Raw genomic sequence first — 22,265 nt, 5'->3', positions numbered from 1 at the left:
ATATATATGATACAAATTTGATTTTAACAAATTTAATTATACTCACTTGTTACACTTTTTAATCCATTAACTTATTCCATAAGCAGTGAAAGTGGCATTATATTTCTACTATAATAAAATAATTTACACAGTTGCGTAAAAGTGAAGCATCTATGTGTTTTTATTGTTATAAATGTGAAGTCATTTCATCACCTAAGTTATATCACGTCTCAATCACAAACTAGTTTTTATCACTTTATGGCATTCAAAAGTATCGAATATCGTAGCGTTTCTAGCGATGGAAAATGTGAAATGACTTTGGCAGAATTCAAGAGATGGTTGAAGAAATTCGATGAAAACAAGGATGGAAAGATTAGCAAAGAAGATCTCCGGGAGGCGGTCCGATCGAATGGAGGCTGGTTCCGCCGGATAAAGGTCCATCGGGCTGTTAAATCTGCTGATGTTAACGGCGATGGATCCATTGATGAGGATGAAATCATTAACCTCGCGGAGTTCGCGTTGAAGCACTTAGGTATTAGGATTGTGTCTTATTAATTTTCATGTTTGCATGTTTGTAACAATAACTAACTATTTCTGTTGGAGCTTCGATGGACAGAGTTATATTGATATATATGTACGTGTGGCGTTTCAAGATGGTCACTAGACAATTTCCAACATGTTGTACCACACAAACCAAAACATAAATACATAACCATATTGAATTAATTTTGTAATGATATAATAGTTAACGAGTTCCTTAAAAATGAGAAAAATAACTTCTCTAATAAAATAAAATATAACCAAGTTCCACACGTGTGTCCTACCCACCCTCCACCACTCCATACCCTGTAGTAAGAAATTCACTTTTTTTTAAAAAAAAAGATTTTCCTTCATACCGAACACACCCTAAGCTACCTACAGTAGATTTACTGTTAACTTATGCAACGAAGCTAAATTTTCCATTTAGTTTCACACTCCCTATATTTGCGTGGCCTAAGGCTCTCCTCTCTCTCTCCCTTTTTTGGCCAACACCATTTTCACTGAGTCAAAACCTAAAATATAATGAACAGAAGGAAAGGAGATCAGAAAGACATAGACGACAACTTCACTATAGGTATAGGCAGAATGTTTTCGTGAGCAGTAAGCAGCATATCTCCCCTTATTTTGGGAAAGCTAGTGGCCGCGTGTGAATTTTTTCAAGGCAAAGGGTAGCCTGATTCAATATTGTTGTTTACTCTGATCCGATCGAGGTGGTTTTCATTTACCAACATTCTAAAATCCTATGAATGAGAACTTGATCTAAAGTACTCTTATATTACCAGCAATTAAAAGTTCTGAGACACAATTTTCTTCCAATAGTTAATGAATCCATAGAGCAGCATATAAAATAAACATAGAACTCCAATGTTAAAATTATCCAGCACGAAAACACTACCTCATGGGAACAACACTTTTGCCCATATAACAAGAGTTTATATAGGTGACCAAAACCTCTGCAGCTTCTTATGAACTATTACAACATTTTACAAAATCCAACTCATTCGATCGTTATGGAACTTATTTGTAATTTCCTCCGAAAATTGTTTATATACATGAACGCAGAGCAAATGAGTAAAAAGCAACTATTGATGCATGATAGTAACTTCCATGAGCAATAGATACAGTTACAGTGAAGCTGTCTTTGGCTAAGCCAAAGAATGAAGCTGTGTAGTTTAGAGTATGTAATTACCAACTCGTCTCTTTATGCAAATAAAGTAAAAGGAGAGAAAAAATACAACAAAGGTTCGCATTGTGAGTCCACTCACACGTGTTTTCTCTTAGCATGCGATATGCAGATCAAGAAGCTATTCTCACATAGTCAGCCTCCGTAAGCTGCACATATGAGCAAACAAGACGGACGATCATTAAAATGAATGTAATGGTGAAAATGCTCTGATGCTCCACGTTAAGATAGCTAACTGTGAGGGGAACAATTGAAACTCGAGATATCACAGATTAATATCTCTTTGCTCTATCAAATGCTAAACGGTCAAGTATAAAAAGGGGAAGCCCGGTGTACTAAGCTCGCTCTATGTGCAAGGTCTGGGGAAGAGCCGGATCACAAGAGTCTATAGTATTCACATGGCAGCAACTTTACCAGTTACGTCAAGGCTCTCCCCTTCTATATGGTCAAGTATCATCTATGCGAAAAAAGAAAAGCTAAGAAATCCAACCTGCTCACTGAGGACATGGGTGGAAACAAGTCATTAACACAACCATGTAGACAGGAGTATGACATTGTATCTGTGTTGCGCTTTAGAACAATTTGACCCTGTACACCATCATAATAATATCATCAAAAAACTGCTACTTGCAAAAGGTCCATTACAGTTGACTTCTACATACCTTTGAATTGATGGTGAAGATTTTTCCTTCAGGTATTTCAACCTTGAGGTAGCAGATCTCGTCAGTGTCCCTGTTCCCAAAACCAGCATAAAACGGATTCCTATCACAAGGGAACAATGCCTTGATTTCCTGCATTTTGAAAGTCGATACTCAATATGTTATAATCTATAATTTTTGCCAAAGCTAAGATGACCTAAGATGAATTGCCGAAGTTAGTCACTAAAACGTCTACACAGCCCTAAAGAAGTTGCAAACATTATTATTCCAAGAGAAAATCTCTGGTAAAAAGGAGAGGGGGGGGTTATGAAGCACCAAAAGAGAAAGCAGTGTTGCGTTTATCGTGAGAGACGTTTCCCACTCCAAGTTATGATTTCAAGTTTTATCTTATTATACAATCTGTCTTGTGATTATTTATTATATTAATCACATCTGGAGATGTTTCTGCACAGCCATATTTTAAGCGTAGAGCACACCAAACAACCCAACTTCCCATCCACCTTAAACAGGAGTAAGTAGATGTAAGTTGTTTATTCCTTTAAATGACAAAAGCACTCTATCAGAAGCAGATCATCACTAGGTTGCAGCAACAGTCCAAGGCCTCCCCAGCCTCGCGGCTTTGGCAGGCATGCAGAACTTCTTTGCTTAATATGCTAAAAATACTATAAGGAAAAAAAATGAATCAAGAATTGACCTGTAAGCAAGCAATTTTGAATTCCTGGGGAGCTCTTTTAACCACTGCAAAAGATAAAAGAGTTAGATGCATCTTTCAATCATTCTCTTAGCAATATCCGAAGAACTTCTTCTGGGAGAATTTACTTCAAATATCCTACTACTAAATCAGAAACTGCAAGCACGGAAGTTGAAGTTGAAAAGCACAAGGAAATAGCACCTTTCACATTTTTAGCTCATTCCCAAAAGCATGAAACTAGCAGTCCACTGCACTTATAATGTCTTACGCATTCTAAATGCTTAGTGCTGTTAATACAGTTTGAAGCAACAATCCTTCTTTTTCTATGCAAGGGTAAATAGGTTGTCTACGGCAGGACAGTTACAAAGTGCAAAAATGACTCAAGAATAAGAAAGGACTTAAGAACATGAGAATGATGGAACAGTCGGAAAATTTCCAACAATTGATGCTATGAAACTTCCATGCATCACTACCATTTTTGCTAGAGTAGATAATTTCAACTATGAAATAGTTGTTACCACTTCAGGATTTAGTTCCATGTTCTAAGCACTTAAACGAAAGATCAAGCTAATAAAAACCGGAGCAGTAACTAAACAATTGGCACTATGGAGATGTTAAAATATGAGGTAGTGAGATTGGCGTTACAATGCAAATATGTTTAACAAAAATGAGTGGTAGTAAACAATTAGCACCAGCAAAAACTTACTTCTCCTTCAAAGATATGCCTGCATCACCAATTGAAAAATTATATAATGAAAGAAAGTGCAACATGCCACTATAAATAAATTTCTAAAAGAAAAACAGATTTATATTAGCTTTTTATTCTACCCAGATGTTGTAAGATGATTGTGTTTTATTCTATTTATCATGGTTCACACAAATACGGGAAAACAGAATATTACCAACTCAATTGGATATAGTTTAGAGCAATGAAGAATTAAAGGGAAAACTCTTCACAGAATAAAGAAAGGAACGACCTTCTCTATATAGAGAAAGAAAAAGCCCATCAGGAGATGTGACAACTGGTCCTTCCGGTAATCCCTTTCCATCCTGCAATTATCAAAAACACAAAAGATGAAGTCAAACTAATGGATGAGGAGAAAAAGGAAATGTACACTTAAGATAAAATACCTGCATAAGATTAAACAGGAATTGTCTAGTTAGATAGGCCTGTGAAATAGAACGTGCACTCAAGAAAAGCAATTGATAGCCGTTCTCCTGCAGCAAGAAGACAAGATCATACACTCTTATCCTACTATCAGAGGAAAACCAAACGATATATTTAGATAGAGTAAGTGTAGAAACATTTTGAACCTTAGCAGTCATTGCAAAAGCGCAAAATATGTGTTCCCAATATAATGAACATTCTTTTTTTTTTTAACCAGTACAGTGTAAAGACCACTCTTGTACTAAAGACCTGGATCTAGTAACAATTTACTTGCCACAACTATGAAATTGGCAACGTACATTCTCACGGTTAATCTGAATAAACCTCCTCAAAAAAGGGAGAAGAGAAAATGAATCAAGTCTACAAACCTTGATAGCCGATAAGAGATGTGCAACACCTGTCTGTGACCAATCCCTCCCCACCAAAGGCATGAACTGTCCTAGAACATCAGATCTGTTTAATTGAGAAAAACTATCACACATCAGGCAGAAACAAAGGAAAAATATGATCTACATTTATTATCTATATATATTAAACAACTCAAACAGAAGTCTAGCATTCTTGTTCACTAAGGAGCCAATAACCAAGAGGCGAACCAACATAAGTTCAATGAGGAGCAAAGGAAACCAGCATAGAAAATTTTAGAGCAGGGAAATGACTAACAGGTAAGAAAGTTGCAATCAATCTGGAAAAGGAACACGTCATGTACGGTTTAAGCAAGTGCATAACAAGAAACAAAGAGAAAGGGAGCAAAAGTAACTAGAAATGACAGTTGTTATCTGTTTCTATGCCATTTTTGATGGAAACACACAACATAGAGTCATAGGGTTGCATTCTATCAAGAAGTCTTGCAGCTATATTTAGCGTCTGCAAAAGTTAGAACATAGGAGCCAAGCCAGACACATCAAATGTTTCATTGACTCGGCTAAATTTCATCCCGATTGGAGCCTGGAGACCAATGAAGAAGGGCCAGATCCTTCATTTCCAACCTTCTGATAACTATTAACTTCAAGTTGCACTGTCAGATAACCCCTATTTCCCTATAAAATGTTTCAAGGTCATATAGTATACACTATGGATGTGGTTGCAACATATAAATGGTTGGCAGTTTGCACCTCTCATAGTAATTACCCACCTTGGTGTAAAAAAGATTGTCTTATATTCTTTGCCAAAATAGCATCCCCTGTCCTAGATAAAAAATCTTCTCTTCAACCATTAATTACTTTTTGAACACTACTATTATAGCTAAAATTATCAAAACAAAAGAAAAAGAATATTGCAAAAGTTAAAGAGGACCCACTTTCTATAGGTGCATAAAAAATAATAAATCCTAAGCTGATACTCTTATGCCTCATAAGTCTCACTTTTGACCGAAAATCGAAGCAATATTGGACATAAGATAACATGTAGCACATCAAGATCTAGAAAATTGATACTACACAACAATACTACAAGTTGGAGCTTTTTCCCCTCCAAATTATTGAAATGATTAAGAATATTGTGATAAAAGATCAACTCTTGAAAAGTATCAAATGACAATTCTTTGGGGGGAAAATCAAGAATGACAGAAGTACTACTATGATATGAAATGCACCATTTGAAGGTTTCAGTTCCGGCATAAGATCATAGAGGGAGAGAAGACGAGCAAGATGTATCTTAACAAAAGTATTTGCTTTCTCCATGAATCACAATCAATACCTAGTTTGATGGACTCGGGAATTGATAAATTTCAGCAATTATATCAAAGCTTGTAATTCTAATGTGCCTCAGAAGGGCTAAGAATCTCCTAATCATGTAAAGGATGGATCTTGAATTGAAGTCTTAGACAACCATAGGTCATTATCAGATTAAGTTCATAATTAGTTTATGACTGGAGTAGGCTGCTTGGTGTGCAGTGAGTGACATGACCTTTTTCAGCATTGATTCTCGTAGTTTTTGAATTCATTTCTAGTTATATTACCATTGTGTGCAACTCTATGCAACATTTAAGGGACAAAGTCGGTGGTAAACATAGAAAAAGCTCCAAGTTTGGGATTCAAAGTTCTCTTTCGAAAGTAGAAAAGATAAAAATCTCAACTTCATATCTATTTGTAAACCCACTTTTCTCTACAATTAATTATGTATCAACTCTACTCTTAATCTCCCAAGACAAACTACGAAAATCTAAAAGGGAAGAGTGGATACTGGACTCGTGTTTGAACACTTCTAAGTGCATCATGTTAAGGTTCATCAATTAAGACCACCTTTCATCCAATTCTAAGAATTTCGGGCATGGAAATGAATCACAAAGCTAACTCTGAGAAGAAAGCAGTTTAGAGCCAAAAAGAAATGTAATCAGTAAAGTTGATATCAGTTCATGTAACAGAGAAAAGTTGATACCTCTGACCTATACAATTAGATAACAGACCACCAATGCACTAATAAAAAATTGATAATTGTTACATTCACTATGATCAAAGTTGAACAAAATAGCAAGTCTTGGACACAACAGCACATAGAGAGGACACTAACTGCAACAATCTATATTAGAAAAGGAATTGATTTTACCTAGTAATTGTTCCATCAACATCCGAGATTACAATATTTGCGTCCCATCTCCACAAATATATACGTGCATCAACCTGAAATTTACGAACCTCAGACAAATTATAAGCATGCATTTGCATACACACCAAAAAGAGATGTAATGAGAAGAAGTGTCAGCAAATGACCTGCTGTTTCGAGCACGTGAATACAACCACATTCTTTCCCTCCTTCAGATTCAATGTTGCAAGTTGTTCAGATGTTCGAGTTGTTAAAGAATATACATTTTCCATGTCCCGCTCCCTTAGGAAGTATGCCTGCCCTCTATTATCTAAATTCATACGAAAACCAGCTTCAACGCCATTGACACTTACATTAACCGCATTTTCTCTAGCCTTCAAAACCCCCTGAATCTTCCCAAATCGAACATACCAAGGAGTTGATTTCAAACTCCCATCTGGCTGCCTCACCACAATGATATCCACAGCACCACCAAACGGATTTAACGTCCCGGAAACACTACGTACCCCTCTACCTATGTAACTACCTATCCTCCCCATAGTACTCATTCTCTTATAACAACAACAACTACGCCTCTGTCCTAAACAATTCGAAGTCAGCTATATGAATCCTCACTAACCACGTGACTCCGTTTAAATCATCTAATGTCAATACATACAACAAAATCTAACAAAGCTTCCCACAAATAACAAACCCAATTCACCAAGATTGTATTTTTTAGCTCATATGCTACAATTCATTGATCCCCTCAACCAAATCTTTAGATATTTCCCATAAAAATCCAATCTTTACTTATTTCCCAAATCTTTTTCTCTTGCTCACGTATTTGGATTCTAACAACAAATGATAAAAGAACATAAATTGATCAAGATTCAAACACAGATAAAGATAGGCAGAAAAAAGAAGAAAAAGTTAAAGACCATACATAAATTTGCTGAAACCCCAGCAAATCAAACATAAAAGATAGCAATAAAATGGGAGAGGAAATTGAAATTTTTTTCTCAGGCTCACATATTCTCTTTTAGTTTTTGGTCAGAAATCGAGAAAACCAAAATCTAAAAGAGAATCATAGTTTCAGAACCAAACCGTCAAGAATATTCAACGTTGAATAATAGTTTGGTGAAAGAGCATAGTATTTATTTTATATAATATAGTAATGATCCACAGCTATAATTATTATTTGAGATTTGATAGAGTCTAATAAAACAACACCGCTAGTGTGCCTAATATTTTGATTAGGTGATTATACAAAGTCAGACTCGTATTTAGGTAACTCTACACACATATATATCAAGCGGGTAATTAATTAATGAAGGATATTGATCGAGTTGAGTGAGTAGATGATCTTTTAAATGGGGGTCATAGGTTTCAAATTCTTATATATTTTCTCGATTGAGCTTATCCCGTGAGACGTGTCAAATCTAATACGTTTACTTTTCTTTTTGGTTTGCAGATTGTTATACTGGAGTGAAGTTTACCTTCTGCCCACTTAAAAGCTAGGATTGTGAATTCCTTGTAAAAAAAAATAGATATTTTTACTATGCGAAGTAGGGTAGGGCAAGTTGGAGTTTTTGTGAACCATTTTCCATACCTTAAGACAAAACAATATAATATGTTAGGTTTCGAAAACCATTATAATTGTTTAAAGGGAAATGAATCAATTTTATCGAAAAGGATTGAGTTTACTCTTTGTTATATTATTCATAAAAAAATACTTCCAAACATTTTTTATATGGTTCAAATATAATTCTCCATAGTTATAGCTAAAATATAGAGCACGTAAATCCATGGCTTTTTCTTGTACTTGATTAGACGTTTAGTTATTTACCTAGAGGACTAGAGATCAATTCACACCGCTCGAACCCAATTTATCCTTTACCTACACTTGCTGTTGTCCTGGGCTACGTGGACAAATAATTCTTCTTTGCTTTGTCCAGATGAAAGTACAGGATTCTCAGGCATATTTGGATTTCTTATTGCTTTTCCAATGAAAAAAAGTACTGGATTCTGAAATCTGAACAATGTAAACTTTAATAAGAAGTTTCAATAAGCATACCAAAATTATAACATGTTTGATATCACAAGTTTCAAGAAAAAGTATAGTCATGTAAAAGCTATGATATATCTAAGACTAAGTTTTAAAAAAATTATTTCTTTCTTTAAACTCTGTATTGTATCAAATTATGTCACATAAACTAAAACGGATGGATTACTCTTACTCTAAGTAGGCATTTGGCCATGTGATACCATATCACGATATGGTATCATGAGATGGAATCAGCGTTTGGACATGCGATTTTACGCTGATTCCATCTCATGATTCCATATCATGAGAGGTGATACCATATTCTCCAAAAACCATGATATGGAATTACATGGTGATTCCATATCATGATTTAGGATATTTTAATACAATAATTGATCCATTAGTTTATATTTTGTTAAAACAACCCCACATTTATATCTACTAACCATTTGTTTCATATGTAAATAGAATTTATAATCACATCATTATTTTTAAAAATTTATTATTCTCACCGACATAAAATTTATTATTCGCACCCACATATAGTCACTTTAACTCACACCTCACGATTGTGAAACTTTTCAACATTCACTTGAAACAATTAACCGGCATGTTAAAATAGTTGCCGAGGCAATTAGTAACATAGCACCAACATTTATACAACCAAAAAATATGACTGGTGTACATTCCAAAATTCGACATAATACTCGATTTTGGCCTTGGTTTAAGGTAAAATTTCAATCACATTAATAAATTTATTTTATGGCCTTAATAAGTGCACATTTATGTTTTGTGTAAGTTATTAGTATTTAGTTACATATTTCCGCCACATGGTAACTTTAAATTACATCCTTAGAATAAATATTATTTATTTACACAAAACTGTCTCATTTACGTCACATATGCTTTTAGTAATTCTTTATAAAATGTTTTTTGGTAGATAAATATTATGTTGTTGATGCAGTTCCGAAACACAAAAGGATTTTTAGTTTCATACAAAGGACTACGCTATCATTTGCAAGATTATCGAGGAAGTGAAAGAGAGCCTCAAAATGCCAAAGAACTATTTAATTATAGGCATTCATCTCTGCGCAATGTGATTGAACGGACTTTTGGAGTTTGGAAAAATAGATTTAGAATATTGAAACAAGGCATGAACCATTATGATATTGATACACAAGTGACAATTGTCATAGCTTGTACAGTGTTACATAATTATTTGCGAAAATACCAAAGTAGTGATGAAAAATTTATGGTCTATGAACATGAAGATATAGTTGCGGAGGATATTGACCAACAAATGGCTCAAAGTAACAATGTTGGTTCGTCTTCTCGGTCACATGATCGAGAAATGCAAGTTCAACGTGAGGAAATTGTTTGTACTATGTGGGAGGATTATATTAAAGACTAGTACACTACAATTTATGTTCAATTTTTTTTTATTAAATTAAAGTTAGATAAAACAATTACTTAAGTGGAGAACAAATAACTTTGTAATAATTTATTATGCGATTTTATAATTTTTTATTTATTTGATAAGATTGAATAAAAAATTGGGGCTATTTTAATAGTTTTACAACTTACGAGATTTTTTTGTTTATAAGAAAATATACAACACAAAAATTTCATATCGCATGTCCAAACAAACCTTCAATTTCATCTCATGATTCCATATCATAATATCATATCATGATACCATATCGCATGGCCAAACGGGCCTAAGAATCAAAATAGGAACTTGTCAAAAATCAGAACCTTTGATTATGCAATCATAATGGATACAGTATTAACAGGTGCACCGTATTCTTAGAATTTTTAGGCGGAATCTCACCATGCCACAATAAATTAGTGATGGATTATCCACCAATTCTCTTTAGAGGATTTGAAGATGCACATTTAACCAATTTCAAGGACCAAAGTTAACGTTGCTCAGACTCTCCAAAAATATTCTTGCACCCATGTCCAGCTCCTTATAAAACTGCACTACCTTTTAAGGATCTGGCAACACACATCCGTCAAGATTTGTGAAGAATCTGAGCAACATAACCTTTATACAGAAAAAATTACTTCAAATGCTGGTCCAATATTCTGATGTGTGTTATTCACAATTCAACCTTTATACAGTTTGCCTCAACATGTAAGTCCCATTATAAGACAAAGATACTATAAATCACCAAACTACAACAAATTCTACACTTCCTCATTAACATATACTAATACTACAACAATTTACAAAGTTCAACTCGTCTTGAAGGAGGGGTGATGTGGGACGTATTTCATATCTTCCTCCCATAAGTATGTGTATACATACATGTATGGCTTAGCGAATTGGCTATATTATGATTGATGAGTAGAATACCAGAAAATTGAGTACACGATTTTCCTCCTCCAGGATGACGGATATAAAACAATAGTATATACACTAGTCGTTTCCATATGCAATATACAGATACAATGAGCCTTGTCTGCGGTTCAGTCAAACTTGCTGCATATTTAAAGTATAGACACGTTAGCCTTTTGCTGCAAGAAGTTTAAAAAAAAAATGTAAAAGCCTACACATTAGACCACAGACTGTGTTCGGAATCTACACTAATGTAACAAATTCCTGTAATTTCAGCATCATAAGTTGAAACTATAAATAAAAGTTACCTGAATCTTACGCTGGCCGTGGGGGTACCATCCCTGAATCTCAAAAAAATAGTTCAGGATGGACTCTGCTAATTTTCAATCAATATAAGGAGGTGGAATTCTCCAGAAATTCCACACGTTAAAATCCTCCTGAAGAAAAGTGAAAATTGTTGAGCAAGAGTAAGATTATTGAAGCTTACAGACAGGTACATGAAAGAAGCATTTGACATGGTGACCTGCGCCTACTTCATATCCCGAAAGAGTATGGGATATGATCAAGCAACACCCTGACTAAACGGCAGTCAATGATCCATTTACAAACAAAAAATAAACAACATAAAATTTCTCGTCCCGACTCGAAAATGCGATTCTCTAAGGATGTTTCGGAATCCAGAAAACTATCCTTTTCGCACATGGGGAATAACCATAATCTGAATTGACAACTGGCAAATTCTTTGCAGATGCCAACAACAACATACCTAGTGTAGTCCCACAAAGTGAGCCTGGGAAGGTAGAGTGTATGCAAGCCTTACCCCTACAGGTAGAGAGGTTGTTTCCAATAGACCCTCGGCTCAAGGAAAAACCGTCCAAAACAGTTCAAAAAGAAGTAATGAAAGTAAAAGCATTTCGAATGCTAATTACAACAAAATAATATGATAGTCCAAAACCATATGATGAGACAATATCACATTTCCTAAACCAATATGGGAAACCCTAAAACCTTAACACACCCTGCACTTGCATTCCAGTACGTCAATAACATAACTTCAGGACCCCCAACACTGGGAAATACTACAACAGTGACGGGTCTTGCTCTGGTATCATGTTAAGAAAATTAACATAGGGCTTAACTCAATCGCAAAAGCTAGATCCTATGATGAAAATTGTCCAAAACCATACAACGAGACAACCAATTCCCTCAACCATTGTCGTACACTCTTAATATTTACATAGAAAAAACTGGTTTAGCTTAAGCTGATAATGTTGGTACTTTCAGTAGTGAGATGGGCTGGCTATCCCTAATTCAATTTTGATTTTGTAAGTTCAATAATAAAAAATGTCCAGCCAAGTGAAAAGGACCAAAGGTTCAAAGTTCCTTACTTTCAATTTTCTTTGCTCTGTACACAGTTTTAATTTTCCAAAAATAACATTTCAAGTTTCAGCACTATTAGGCTCTATTACCAGTAAAAGGATGCAAGTAATTATCTTTCCAATTCAATAACTTCTAAACTTCATATGTTGACCATAAAAACTTTCCAGCCTAAGGAAAGAGTCCCAAGGTCTTGCCCTTTTTCTTCCTATAATTGGTTTAATTATTTAGAACAGAATTTATCCAACCCTGTCACAGTAGAGAGACTGTTCCAGGAGGAGACACTCTTCAAAGTGTCTGCTATACAAAAAGTTACCGATCATGAGGATATAACAACTACTATCTCAATCCTGATCTCGAAAATGATACTAATCATTTAAAGAAAAAGTATCACTGTACAAGAACACTGCAGCAAGAAGGGGCACACCAAATGGCTGCTCCTTGGCTGCAGGGCCTAGCACAACAGACATTGTTTTGAAACAAAAATGATAACAAGTCAAGAATTTTGAGCTTCCACAGGAGACGAGGTGAAAGAACTTGAGTGTAGTGAACCTACTGTAATTCTAGATTGTGTTTAAGTCTCTAAATAAGAGAAACACGTTCAGGACTAGACAAGATGGTGAGTTATTAAAGTTAACATGATGCGGGAAGTGAATCTTATACTCCAGTTCAAGAAAGCTAATTATATCCTACATTCTCTGCAGAAGGTAAAAAACTGAAGAATGAGATCACATACTTCTCTTCACTCTGTTACGTTCTAATGATCCAAAATTCATAGTTAGAGAAGGGAAAAAATCCAACCTGCTCACATGAGAGAATTGCTGGAAACATGGCAGTGGCAAGACTATGAAGAGAGGTATATGATTTTGTGTCTATGTGTCGATTTACAACGATTTGACCCTGTAGAATATAAAAAATAAGAAACTTTCTTTAACAGAGTTATCTGCAAAAGGTCCTTTCCAGTTGATAGTAACAGTTGACTATGTACCTTTGGGTTGATAGTAAAGATTTTCCCTTTAGGTATTCCAACCTTGAGGTAGCTGATCTCATCTGTGTGTCTGTTTCCAAAACCAGCATAGAAGGGAAAGGGATTCCTATCAGAAGGGAACAATGCTTTTATATCCTGCAAACTTGAAACTTAACATGTTATTGATCTGCATTTCTCACCATAGCTAGATACATATGCTCAACGTTAGTAACTATATCTTCCACAGAGCCAGTAATTTTGATACTCCTTGCCCTCAATAATTTGCATTCTTTGTTATTCCCATAGAAAACCCGTGATAAACAGAAAAATAAAACAAAATACATAAAGGGAAAAAAAACCTTTGTTGTGTACATGGTAAAAGATGTTTCCCAACGTTTCACACTTACTCTTTTTAGCCATTATACCCATCTTGCAATTTATTTGTTTCATCAAAAACATTTGATGTTTCTGCACAGCCATATTTTAAGCGACACCAAACAACCCAACTTGTCATCCACCTTGAACAGCAGTAAGATTTCTTAAATAGTAACCAAATCTTAGTGCATCGAGGCTCGAGCAGCTGGTTTGTACATATTGAGCATGTGGAATTACCAGTTTAAACAGTGACTCTTTGTGCATCATAACACAAAAGCGCCAACTACCCATCTATTACACTTACTCGGGTTGTATAATGTTTACAAGTCATAACTCCCTTAATCTAACAAAAAATAAAGATTGACTAAAGATATAATTGAGTCGTCTTTATTTCAGTAAAAAAAAGAACACTAAACATAATGCAGATCATCAAAGCAATAGTCTGTAAGCCTCCCCAGCCTCGTGGCTTTGGCAGACGTGCAAAACTCCTTTTGCTTAAAATGCCAAAAGTTCTATTACGAAAAAAGGAAGAAAATCTGAATCAAGAAACTGACCTCTAAGCAAGCGATTTTGAATTCATGAGGAGCTCTTCTAACCACTGCAAAAGGTACAGAATATGCATCTCTCAGTCATAATATTAGCAAAATTGAGAGCATGTCCTAATATTCTAATACTCAATCAGATTAAGACACTCTGCAAGCACGGAGATTGGAGTTACAATGCAGAATAAAAACTAGTTTCTTTCACATTTTAAGTTCACGCTGTAAAAGAAAAAATTTGAAACAGCAGCCAGTGAACCAACAATGCCTTTTCGCATGAAACCAGCAGCCACTGGACCAAAATGCCTTTTGCATTCTAAATGCACATTGCTACTGATACAGTTTGAGGCATGTTGCCGGCAATGTCATCGATCTTTCCATTTATATTGCAGAATTGTGGAGGTAATTGTCAACAGGGTAGTTAAAATCACTAAAACAACTAAATAAATAAAAAACGAGATAAGAACATGAGAGTATGAGAAAAGTCGGTAAATATCCAACAACTGATAGCATCAACTTCCTGGGATCATTACCAATTACCATGTTCGCTGGAGTAGATAATTTCAATAAAATTGTTGTTACATCTTCAAGAATAAGTTCCTTCTTCAAATGCACTTAAATCAAAGAACATATATATTTCATCAACAAAAAAAAAAAATTAAAAAAATCAAAGAAGATATCAAAGTGGGAGCAGTAATCTGAGCACTCTGGCACTAACTGAATGTTTTTTTAGAAATATGTGGTAGCAAGAGTGGCGTAACTGTGCAAATGCTCATCAAAGAGTGGTGGGAGCAAACGGTAAGCACCGGCAAGGAGGCAACAGCTTACTTCTACTTTAATGCTCTCTACCAGCACGCCCAACTGAAAAGTATACAAGGATAGGAAGTACAATATGGTCTTGTTTTTAGCTACCCAGACAATAATGGATGGTCTTGTTTAATTCCAATAATCATGATTCATTCATAAGAATACGTCAAACAAAATATTAGCAATTCAATGGGATGCATAGTTTGGAACAATGAAAAAATCAAGGGGAAACTCTTCAGAAAATAAAGAAATGAATAACTAGTGACCTTCTCGAAATAGAGAAGGGAAAATTCCATCAGGTGATGTAAGAACTGGTCCTTCTGGTAATCCCACGCCATTCTGCAATTATCAAAATCAAAAGTAAAAATAATGAAGTCAAATTAATGAAGGAGAGGAAAAAGTGATTACTTAAGCCAAATTTTCTTTTTATCAAATTACCTGCATAAGATTAAAGAGGAATTGTCTAGTGAGATAGGCCTGTGAAATAGCACGTGCACTTAGGAAAAGCAAATGATATCCATTCTCCTGCAGCAAAGAGGAATTGTCTAATCATGATGCACTCTTGTGCTATAATGAGTTAAAAATAAAAACTCCATCCCAAATTTATGTGGTGGTGTTTGACTGGACATGAAAGTTAAGAAAGAAAGACTTTTGAAGCTTGTGGTCTAAAACATGTCATCGACATTTGTGTGGCTATAAATCATCTTACTAGGGCAAAATAAGAAGTTAAGAGTCAAATTGTTTTTAAATAAGAAAGTATGGGGAAAAAAGTATGACATTCTTTTTGGAAAGTATGCCTCATAAATGAGGACAAAGAGTAATTTATTAACATAGAAGAAGTGTAGATACATTTTGACCCTTAGCTAACAGAGAAAAGGAACATTCTTAAGATAAAAACTGGGGCCTAATGACAGATTACTTGCCAGAACTACAAAATTAGCAGAAGCAGCAAGAAGTTTGAACAAATCTCAAAAAAAGGGAAAAAGGGAAAAAGAGAAAACAAATGAAGTCTACGGACCTTGATGGCCGAAAAGAGATGCGCAACGCCTATCTGTGACCAATCCATCCCAACCAAAGGCATGAACTGTCCTAGAACATCAGATCTGTTTAATTGACAAAAATATCGCACATCAGACAGGCACCAGGAAGAACATCTATATTGTTTATCATATATCAACCAGCTCAAACAAAAGTCTACCTTTTTTGTTCACAAAGGAACCAAATAGTGGAACCAACAGAAGTTTAAAGAGGAGAAAGGACCAGCATAGAAAAGTTTGAACCTTAGATATCTAATTTAAACAAGTTGGAAAATGTAAACCAACTTCCACCTGTTTCAATATATCATCTCAGGTTATAGGTAATTCTAGTGAAAGAATGGCTCAACCTAGAAAAGCTATAACTTAAATTCTGCCTATAAAAGGAACACTTGGCAAAATTTGCTAGAAATGACATTATTTATCTGTTGCTGTTCCAGGTTTTGATGGGAAGAAACAACATAGAATCGTGATGTTTGGCTTCAGTCAAAAATTCTACGGCTCAATCTACTTGATCCAAGAGCCAGGGGGGACACCAAACTTGTCAATTGCTTTTTGAACTCTGCTAAATTGCATCCCTACTAGATTCATTTCCTTCTTTCTGATAACTATACTTCAGGTTGCACCAAATAAGCCCTATTTTCCAGTAGAATGTTTCAAGGTCAGATGGTGTAAAGTATGGGTGTAAGGATGAAGTTACATTAATTTTCAGCTTTGATTCTCTATTCAGAAGTTTATTTCTAGTTATATTACAATTTTGTATTTCAGATCAGAAACAATTCTAGGGAAACTCTATAGGACATTTAAAAGAAATGTTGGAAGAGGTTTTCAAATTTGGTGTCCAAATTCCATCTTCCAGGTTCCTTTTCAAAATATAAAATCTCATTAGTACCAAAACATCCAATTCATATCTAACTTTTGACCCATTTTTCTCTACAATAATTTATAAAAACTTTATTCTTAATTCTTGTGACAATCTATTACAGAGGGTGAGCGCTAGGCTTGTGGAATTTTTCAACAGCTCCAAGTGCATCATCTTAAGGTCCAGCAATTATGAACATCTCACATCCAATGCTTAGGTAGTTGGACATGGAAGTGAATCACAAAGTTAACTACATGTAGAAAGCAATTTACAGCCAAAATTGTTACTACTTGCTAAAGTTGATGTTGGATAAGACAGTTCCTACTTATCAAAAAAACAAAAAAAAAGGATACGACAGATTGTTGTAACAGAACAAAGTTGATATATCTTACCTAATAACCACCAAGGCAAACATTTGCATAAATTAGAAGTTAACCATTGTTACATTCATTGTGATCAAAGTAGAACAAAATAGAACGTCTTGGACACAAAAGCAAGCTCGTACAGAGGATAATATCACCAACTATCTATAGTAGAAAATGAATCAATTACCTTGTAATTGTTCCATCAACATCAGATATTACAACTTTTGAGTCCCATCTCCACAAATATATACGTGCATCAACCTGTGAAGTAAGCACCTTAGACAAACTATAAACATGGAAGCATTTGCCACACTTACATAGAAAGAAAGATGTAAAATTTCTTGAAAGTGCTCAAACACAAAAGGGGGATGTAATGGGGAAAAAAAGTCCCAGCATATGACCTGCTGTTTCCCCAGCATTGCAGTCGAGAATGTGAAAACAACTATGTTTTTTCCCTCCTTCAGATTCAAAGTAGCCAGCTGTTCAGGTGCTGGAGTGGTTACCATTATTTTCTTCTTAGAAATCTTTGGCCTTGGCACATCTTCTTCTCTATTACCACCTGTGTTTTTTGAAATATCCTTACCAGTATTTACATCTTCATCCATGGACAAGCCAGAATTTTTCATGCTTCTTGATCTCTTGAAAGCAAAAGACCATGATCTCCAGCTGCTGCTACTACTACCCAATGAATTAATGGATCTAGGATCTCTTTCTGCAAAGATTCATTTTAACTCGTCAATGATTATCTTGCCTAATTTTTTTAGTCAATATCAATAAGCTTCTTTTTCCAGCATATAACCTCTCAAGCGATCTAAAACAAAATTAAACTTCAGGTCCTTCAAGGTAAGATCACAGTATCACCAGACAAAATAGAAAAATTATCTGAACATCAAACTATACAAAGATAAAGAGTAGAAAAGGCATCACAATAAGCTTCAAAATGATTTTAAGAGGACGCACAATTGTATACTCTCTTACCAATTTCTGGGGTGGCTGAAATATTTTTCACCTCCTTTGCAAACTCAGCAACTTCTGTTGTCTGTAGTACAATTGATGAATGTAAATCCTCAGGAATAGAAGGAAAAGCAGTATCATGAGACCACATATTGGGTAAAGATCTGCCCATCCGCATAACTTCATCGCCCTGAACTATTGCAGGAATGTCAACATTGCTTAATACAGTTCTGAGTTTTCTTCCATCTGCAACAATTGACAGATCACTTTGGATGGACTTGTCCAGAGTAGGACCAGATTCATAGTTCGGTACTCGGTAGTCGTTGATATCAGGAGAGCCTGAAGATGCAGGGGGGTAATCTTCATTTTCCTTATAATCTGAAGAAGTTGACTCCGTGTATCTGCCTACAGTGTCGTAACCATCATCAATATCACCAAAGATGAGGTGCTCTTCCTCCAAGCTTTCTAATGAAGAAACAGGAAGTGGGACCAAACTGCCACTAGATCCATTAGGATCACCAAGAGCCTCGGAAGAGGCTCCAAGTTTGCCTGTTGCTTTATCTTTTATGCTTGTTGTTTTATCGGTTGAGGTGCTTGAACAAGAGATGGGTAAAATGCACCCAAAATCTTTTGCAGCAGAGCTATTCAACGAACCGCTATCGGAAACCAAAAAATGAGAGATTGAGTTTGGATAAGTGTTGTTGGTTATAACCTTGAAACCATTTGAAGGATCCTTTTCAAATAATAAATCCTCTTCTGGTTGAGAGTTTCCCTTTGACATTAAATCATTCATACTGAGGACTGTTTGGGTGCGCATACGAGCTTCAAGCTCGCGAGAAGCACACAAGTTTTGAGTGAACTCTTCAGTTGAAACATCCAGCACTGTTGTCGAGTTCTCTTCAGTTTCACAATAGAAAAAGGACTGGACTGCAGCATTTTCATGTTCCTCCTCGGGAAGACGGCTAACTGTAAAAGAATCATGTTTCTTTATATCAGGGGAATCCACAAATTTTGAAAAGGGGCTCGCAACCTCAGATATAAATGTACCACCCGTGGCATCATGATCAGCGTTAACTACGCCTAGTTCACCACTGTCACCAGAAATTTTTAAGCTTTCTTCACGACTATAATCTTCAACATCTTGGACAACAGACACTCTTGCGGCATTCTCAGATTCTGGAAAAAACACATGTTTACCAGTTACCTTGACAGACTCCTCTTGAGTTTGAAAGCTTGGATGAGAACCATCATCCTTCTCACAAGCAGGCTCACGGAAGTCAAGATTGTCTAACATGTTATCATGTGCAAGAGAACTCGTATCACTTTTCTTGTCATTTGCTTGCAAGTCCTCTTCTTTAACACCCTTTGACATATCTTGGGCAGCAACTGGTATGACGTAATCTCTGTTGTACCTCTTTGGGGTAAGATTAGTAGACCACTTCATTTCTAACAGATCAGCTGCCATTTCAGCACACTCCAACGAGTCTGTCCTCATAATACTGGCATCATTTTCTTCCCCAGGAAGCCTGACTTTTTTCATCGACTTTGTCCCAAAAACCCGGCCTAAAATCCCAGGTCTTCGGGAATTGGCCCTCACCGAGACATTCTCACCGCTCACGTTAATCTGAGCAGTTGAATTAGATTCAGCAACATCATAATTGCAACTCTTTGATATTGTTGGCCGCTTACTACTGGTTTGCCCATCAGTATCCTCACCTGAGGATGAAGAAGAAGACAAAGAATCCCCATCTTCTATATCTACCTCCTTTATAAAGAAAGCCCGTCCCCTACCATCTAAATACATATGAAAATCAGCTTCAACGCCATTGACAGCTATATTAACCACATTTTCTCTTGCCTTCAAAACTCCCTGAAACTTCCCAAATCGAACATACCAAGGAGAGGATTTCAAACTCCCATCCGGCTGCTCCACCACTATGATATCTACAGCACCACCAAATGGATGGAAAGTCCCCGAAACACTACTTACCCCTCTCCCAATGTAGCTACCTATCCTCCCCACAGTATTCATTTTTTCTAAATATTATCAATATCTACCAAACAAGCTTCCACTTTACAGAATCTTATTTCCCCATCACAAAATCAAAACCCCAATTTATCAAAGATTGAATCTTTCCCCCTCATTACTACATTCCATTCATCAAATTGACTAAATCTCCAAATCTTCACCATAAAAATCCAAATTTTAACAGTTTTCCCAATCTTTACTCTCTATTTGATCACAATTCAAAAAGAGGGAAACATGTATATACTACAACAATACACAAATTTGCTGAATACCCAACAAATCAAACCAAAACCCCATCAATAAAATGGTATCAGAAACTAAACTCAGCTCAAATAATCAGTGCTGAGCTTATTAGGGTCACAAAAATCAAGAAACCCACAAATACAAAATACAATATACAAAGAAATCATAATTCAGAAACAATAACTGTCAAAGACTGAGCGTTGAAAAAAAGCATATTCTTTTTAATATGATTCGAATGTGCCACTGCCATAATCATTTGACATCGCCATCGTATTGAATACTTAGCAGTATTCTTTTTTTATACTTATAATATACAGTATTTACGTAAGAGTTCAAAACGTGTAAGTAACCAAATGAAGAATGAAATTACAGGGTGAAATCAAAGGGTTTTTTTTCTGTAAAGACTAGATGAACTTACCGGAGAAAGAGAACAGAAATTGAAGACTAATGGAACAGAGAAAATTGAGTACAACGTTAATGTTTGGTATATAATTGAGTTTTTATTGCAGGATGTACAATTCTTTGGAGTAGCAAAATAGATCTCTACAGGTGGCAATGACGTGTCATTTGAGTCTTTTTTTTAAAAATCATCGGATGTCTCGTACCGCATTGGAGCTCGACTGAACTTGCGTCAAGAAAACCTATATCAAGCATAAAGTGCTCCCGAACAAAGGGATGGAAACTCGATCATTATATATTTGGTTAAAAATAAATGAGTATTTATCACTCTACCACAATTTTTATTGATGTCATTTGAGTTCAATAAGAACGTGAGTGAAAGAATAACATTTGTGTTTGATTTCTCAATTTGACAAATCAAACGTGTTTTTTTTCAATATCAGACCATCAAACTGTATTTGGTTATATGTTTTTGAAAAATAATTTCTATTATTACTCAAAACACTTTTTTAAACAAAAAAAAAAATTGGTCAAAAAGCTCGTTTCTCTAAAATAGTTTTTTAAAAAGAAATATAGTTACCTTTACAATAGTTTTGATCAAACAATATCTAGAGAAAATAAATATTCGGACTTCTGATAGTTAAGTTGCAAAATAAATTACCATAAGAGTTTTGTAAAAATATTACTTATAAATATTGTTTTTTATAATTAAAATATCTTTTAAAAGAAAATGGTAGTTGATGAACTTATTTAACTTCCAAATATGATAAGTTCAAATTAAATGGGACTAGAAGTACGTGCCTTCCATTTCATTTTCACATCACATAATAAGATGGGACAAAGAATTTGATATAGCATTTATTTTGGGGTGCATTTTTTTCTTATTCGGTGTCTATTACTGAAATTTACATTACATAAGGTTCTATTCAGGGGAAGCGCCCCCTATTAAAAATTATTTCATACACAGAGTTTAAACTCAAAACTTCTGATTAAAAAAGGAGCAACCTCATTTACAATCATATCACATCCTTTAGTAGTCATAGCATTTTTGGATTCATAATAATTGTCTATTCTTCTTTAACTTCTATAGTTCTGAAATAGGCTAGATTAGGTCAAGTACTCTATAGCCTTTTATGAATTTATTTTCAGTTTTATAAAAATAAAAATAAAAACTTTATTTTTA

General features: G+C 35.1%; 1 protein-coding gene across 4 annotated transcripts; it reads right to left on the bottom strand.

The window, feature by feature from the left end:
* Nucleotides 1–1,679: 1,679 nt before the first annotated feature.
* LOC125813401 (phosphatidate phosphatase PAH2-like) lies at nt 1,680–21,131 on the bottom strand. 4 transcript variants are annotated; one of them, XR_007442062.1, is made up of 11 exons: nt 18,436–21,131; nt 17,859–18,169; nt 17,645–17,718; nt 16,215–16,299; nt 15,635–15,721; nt 15,463–15,535; nt 14,405–14,448; nt 13,497–13,631; nt 13,310–13,408; nt 11,440–11,568; nt 11,228–11,310 (listed from the first exon to the last, which is right to left on the bottom strand). XR_007442062.1 is itself a non-coding variant. In XM_049492912.1 (10 exons), the coding sequence occupies exons 1-10, from the start codon at nt 20,441–20,443 to the stop codon at nt 1,830–1,832; spliced, it is 2,937 nt and encodes a 978-aa protein (XP_049348869.1). In that variant the 5' UTR covers nt 20,444–21,125; the 3' UTR covers nt 1,680–1,829. The 4 variants fall into 4 exon arrangements, 3 of the variants coding, with proteins under 3 accessions (XP_049348869.1, XP_049348881.1, XP_049348876.1); XM_049492912.1 differs by lacking the exons at nt 11,228–11,310; nt 11,440–11,568; nt 13,310–13,408; ... (4 more) ...; nt 16,215–16,299; nt 17,645–17,718 and adding exons at nt 1,680–1,857; nt 2,193–2,290; nt 2,365–2,493; ... (3 more) ...; nt 4,589–4,673; nt 6,768–6,841 and having other exon boundaries at nt 18,436–21,125; XM_049492924.1 differs by lacking the exons at nt 11,228–11,310; nt 11,440–11,568; nt 13,310–13,408; ... (4 more) ...; nt 16,215–16,299; nt 17,645–17,718 and adding exons at nt 1,680–1,851; nt 2,193–2,290; nt 2,365–2,493; ... (3 more) ...; nt 4,589–4,673; nt 6,768–6,841 and having other exon boundaries at nt 18,436–21,125.
* Between the last annotated feature and the right edge of the window lie 1,134 nt (nt 21,132–22,265).

Source organism: Solanum verrucosum, unplaced genomic scaffold (assembly GCF_900185275.1).
Source record: "Solanum verrucosum unplaced genomic scaffold, falcon-dt-bn FXZP01000235.1, whole genome shotgun sequence".
Classification (NCBI taxonomy): domain Eukaryota; kingdom Viridiplantae; phylum Streptophyta; class Magnoliopsida; order Solanales; family Solanaceae; genus Solanum; species Solanum verrucosum.
Note: the sequence above shows the minus strand (reverse complement) of the source record. Positions and strands in the feature narration are given on the sequence as shown.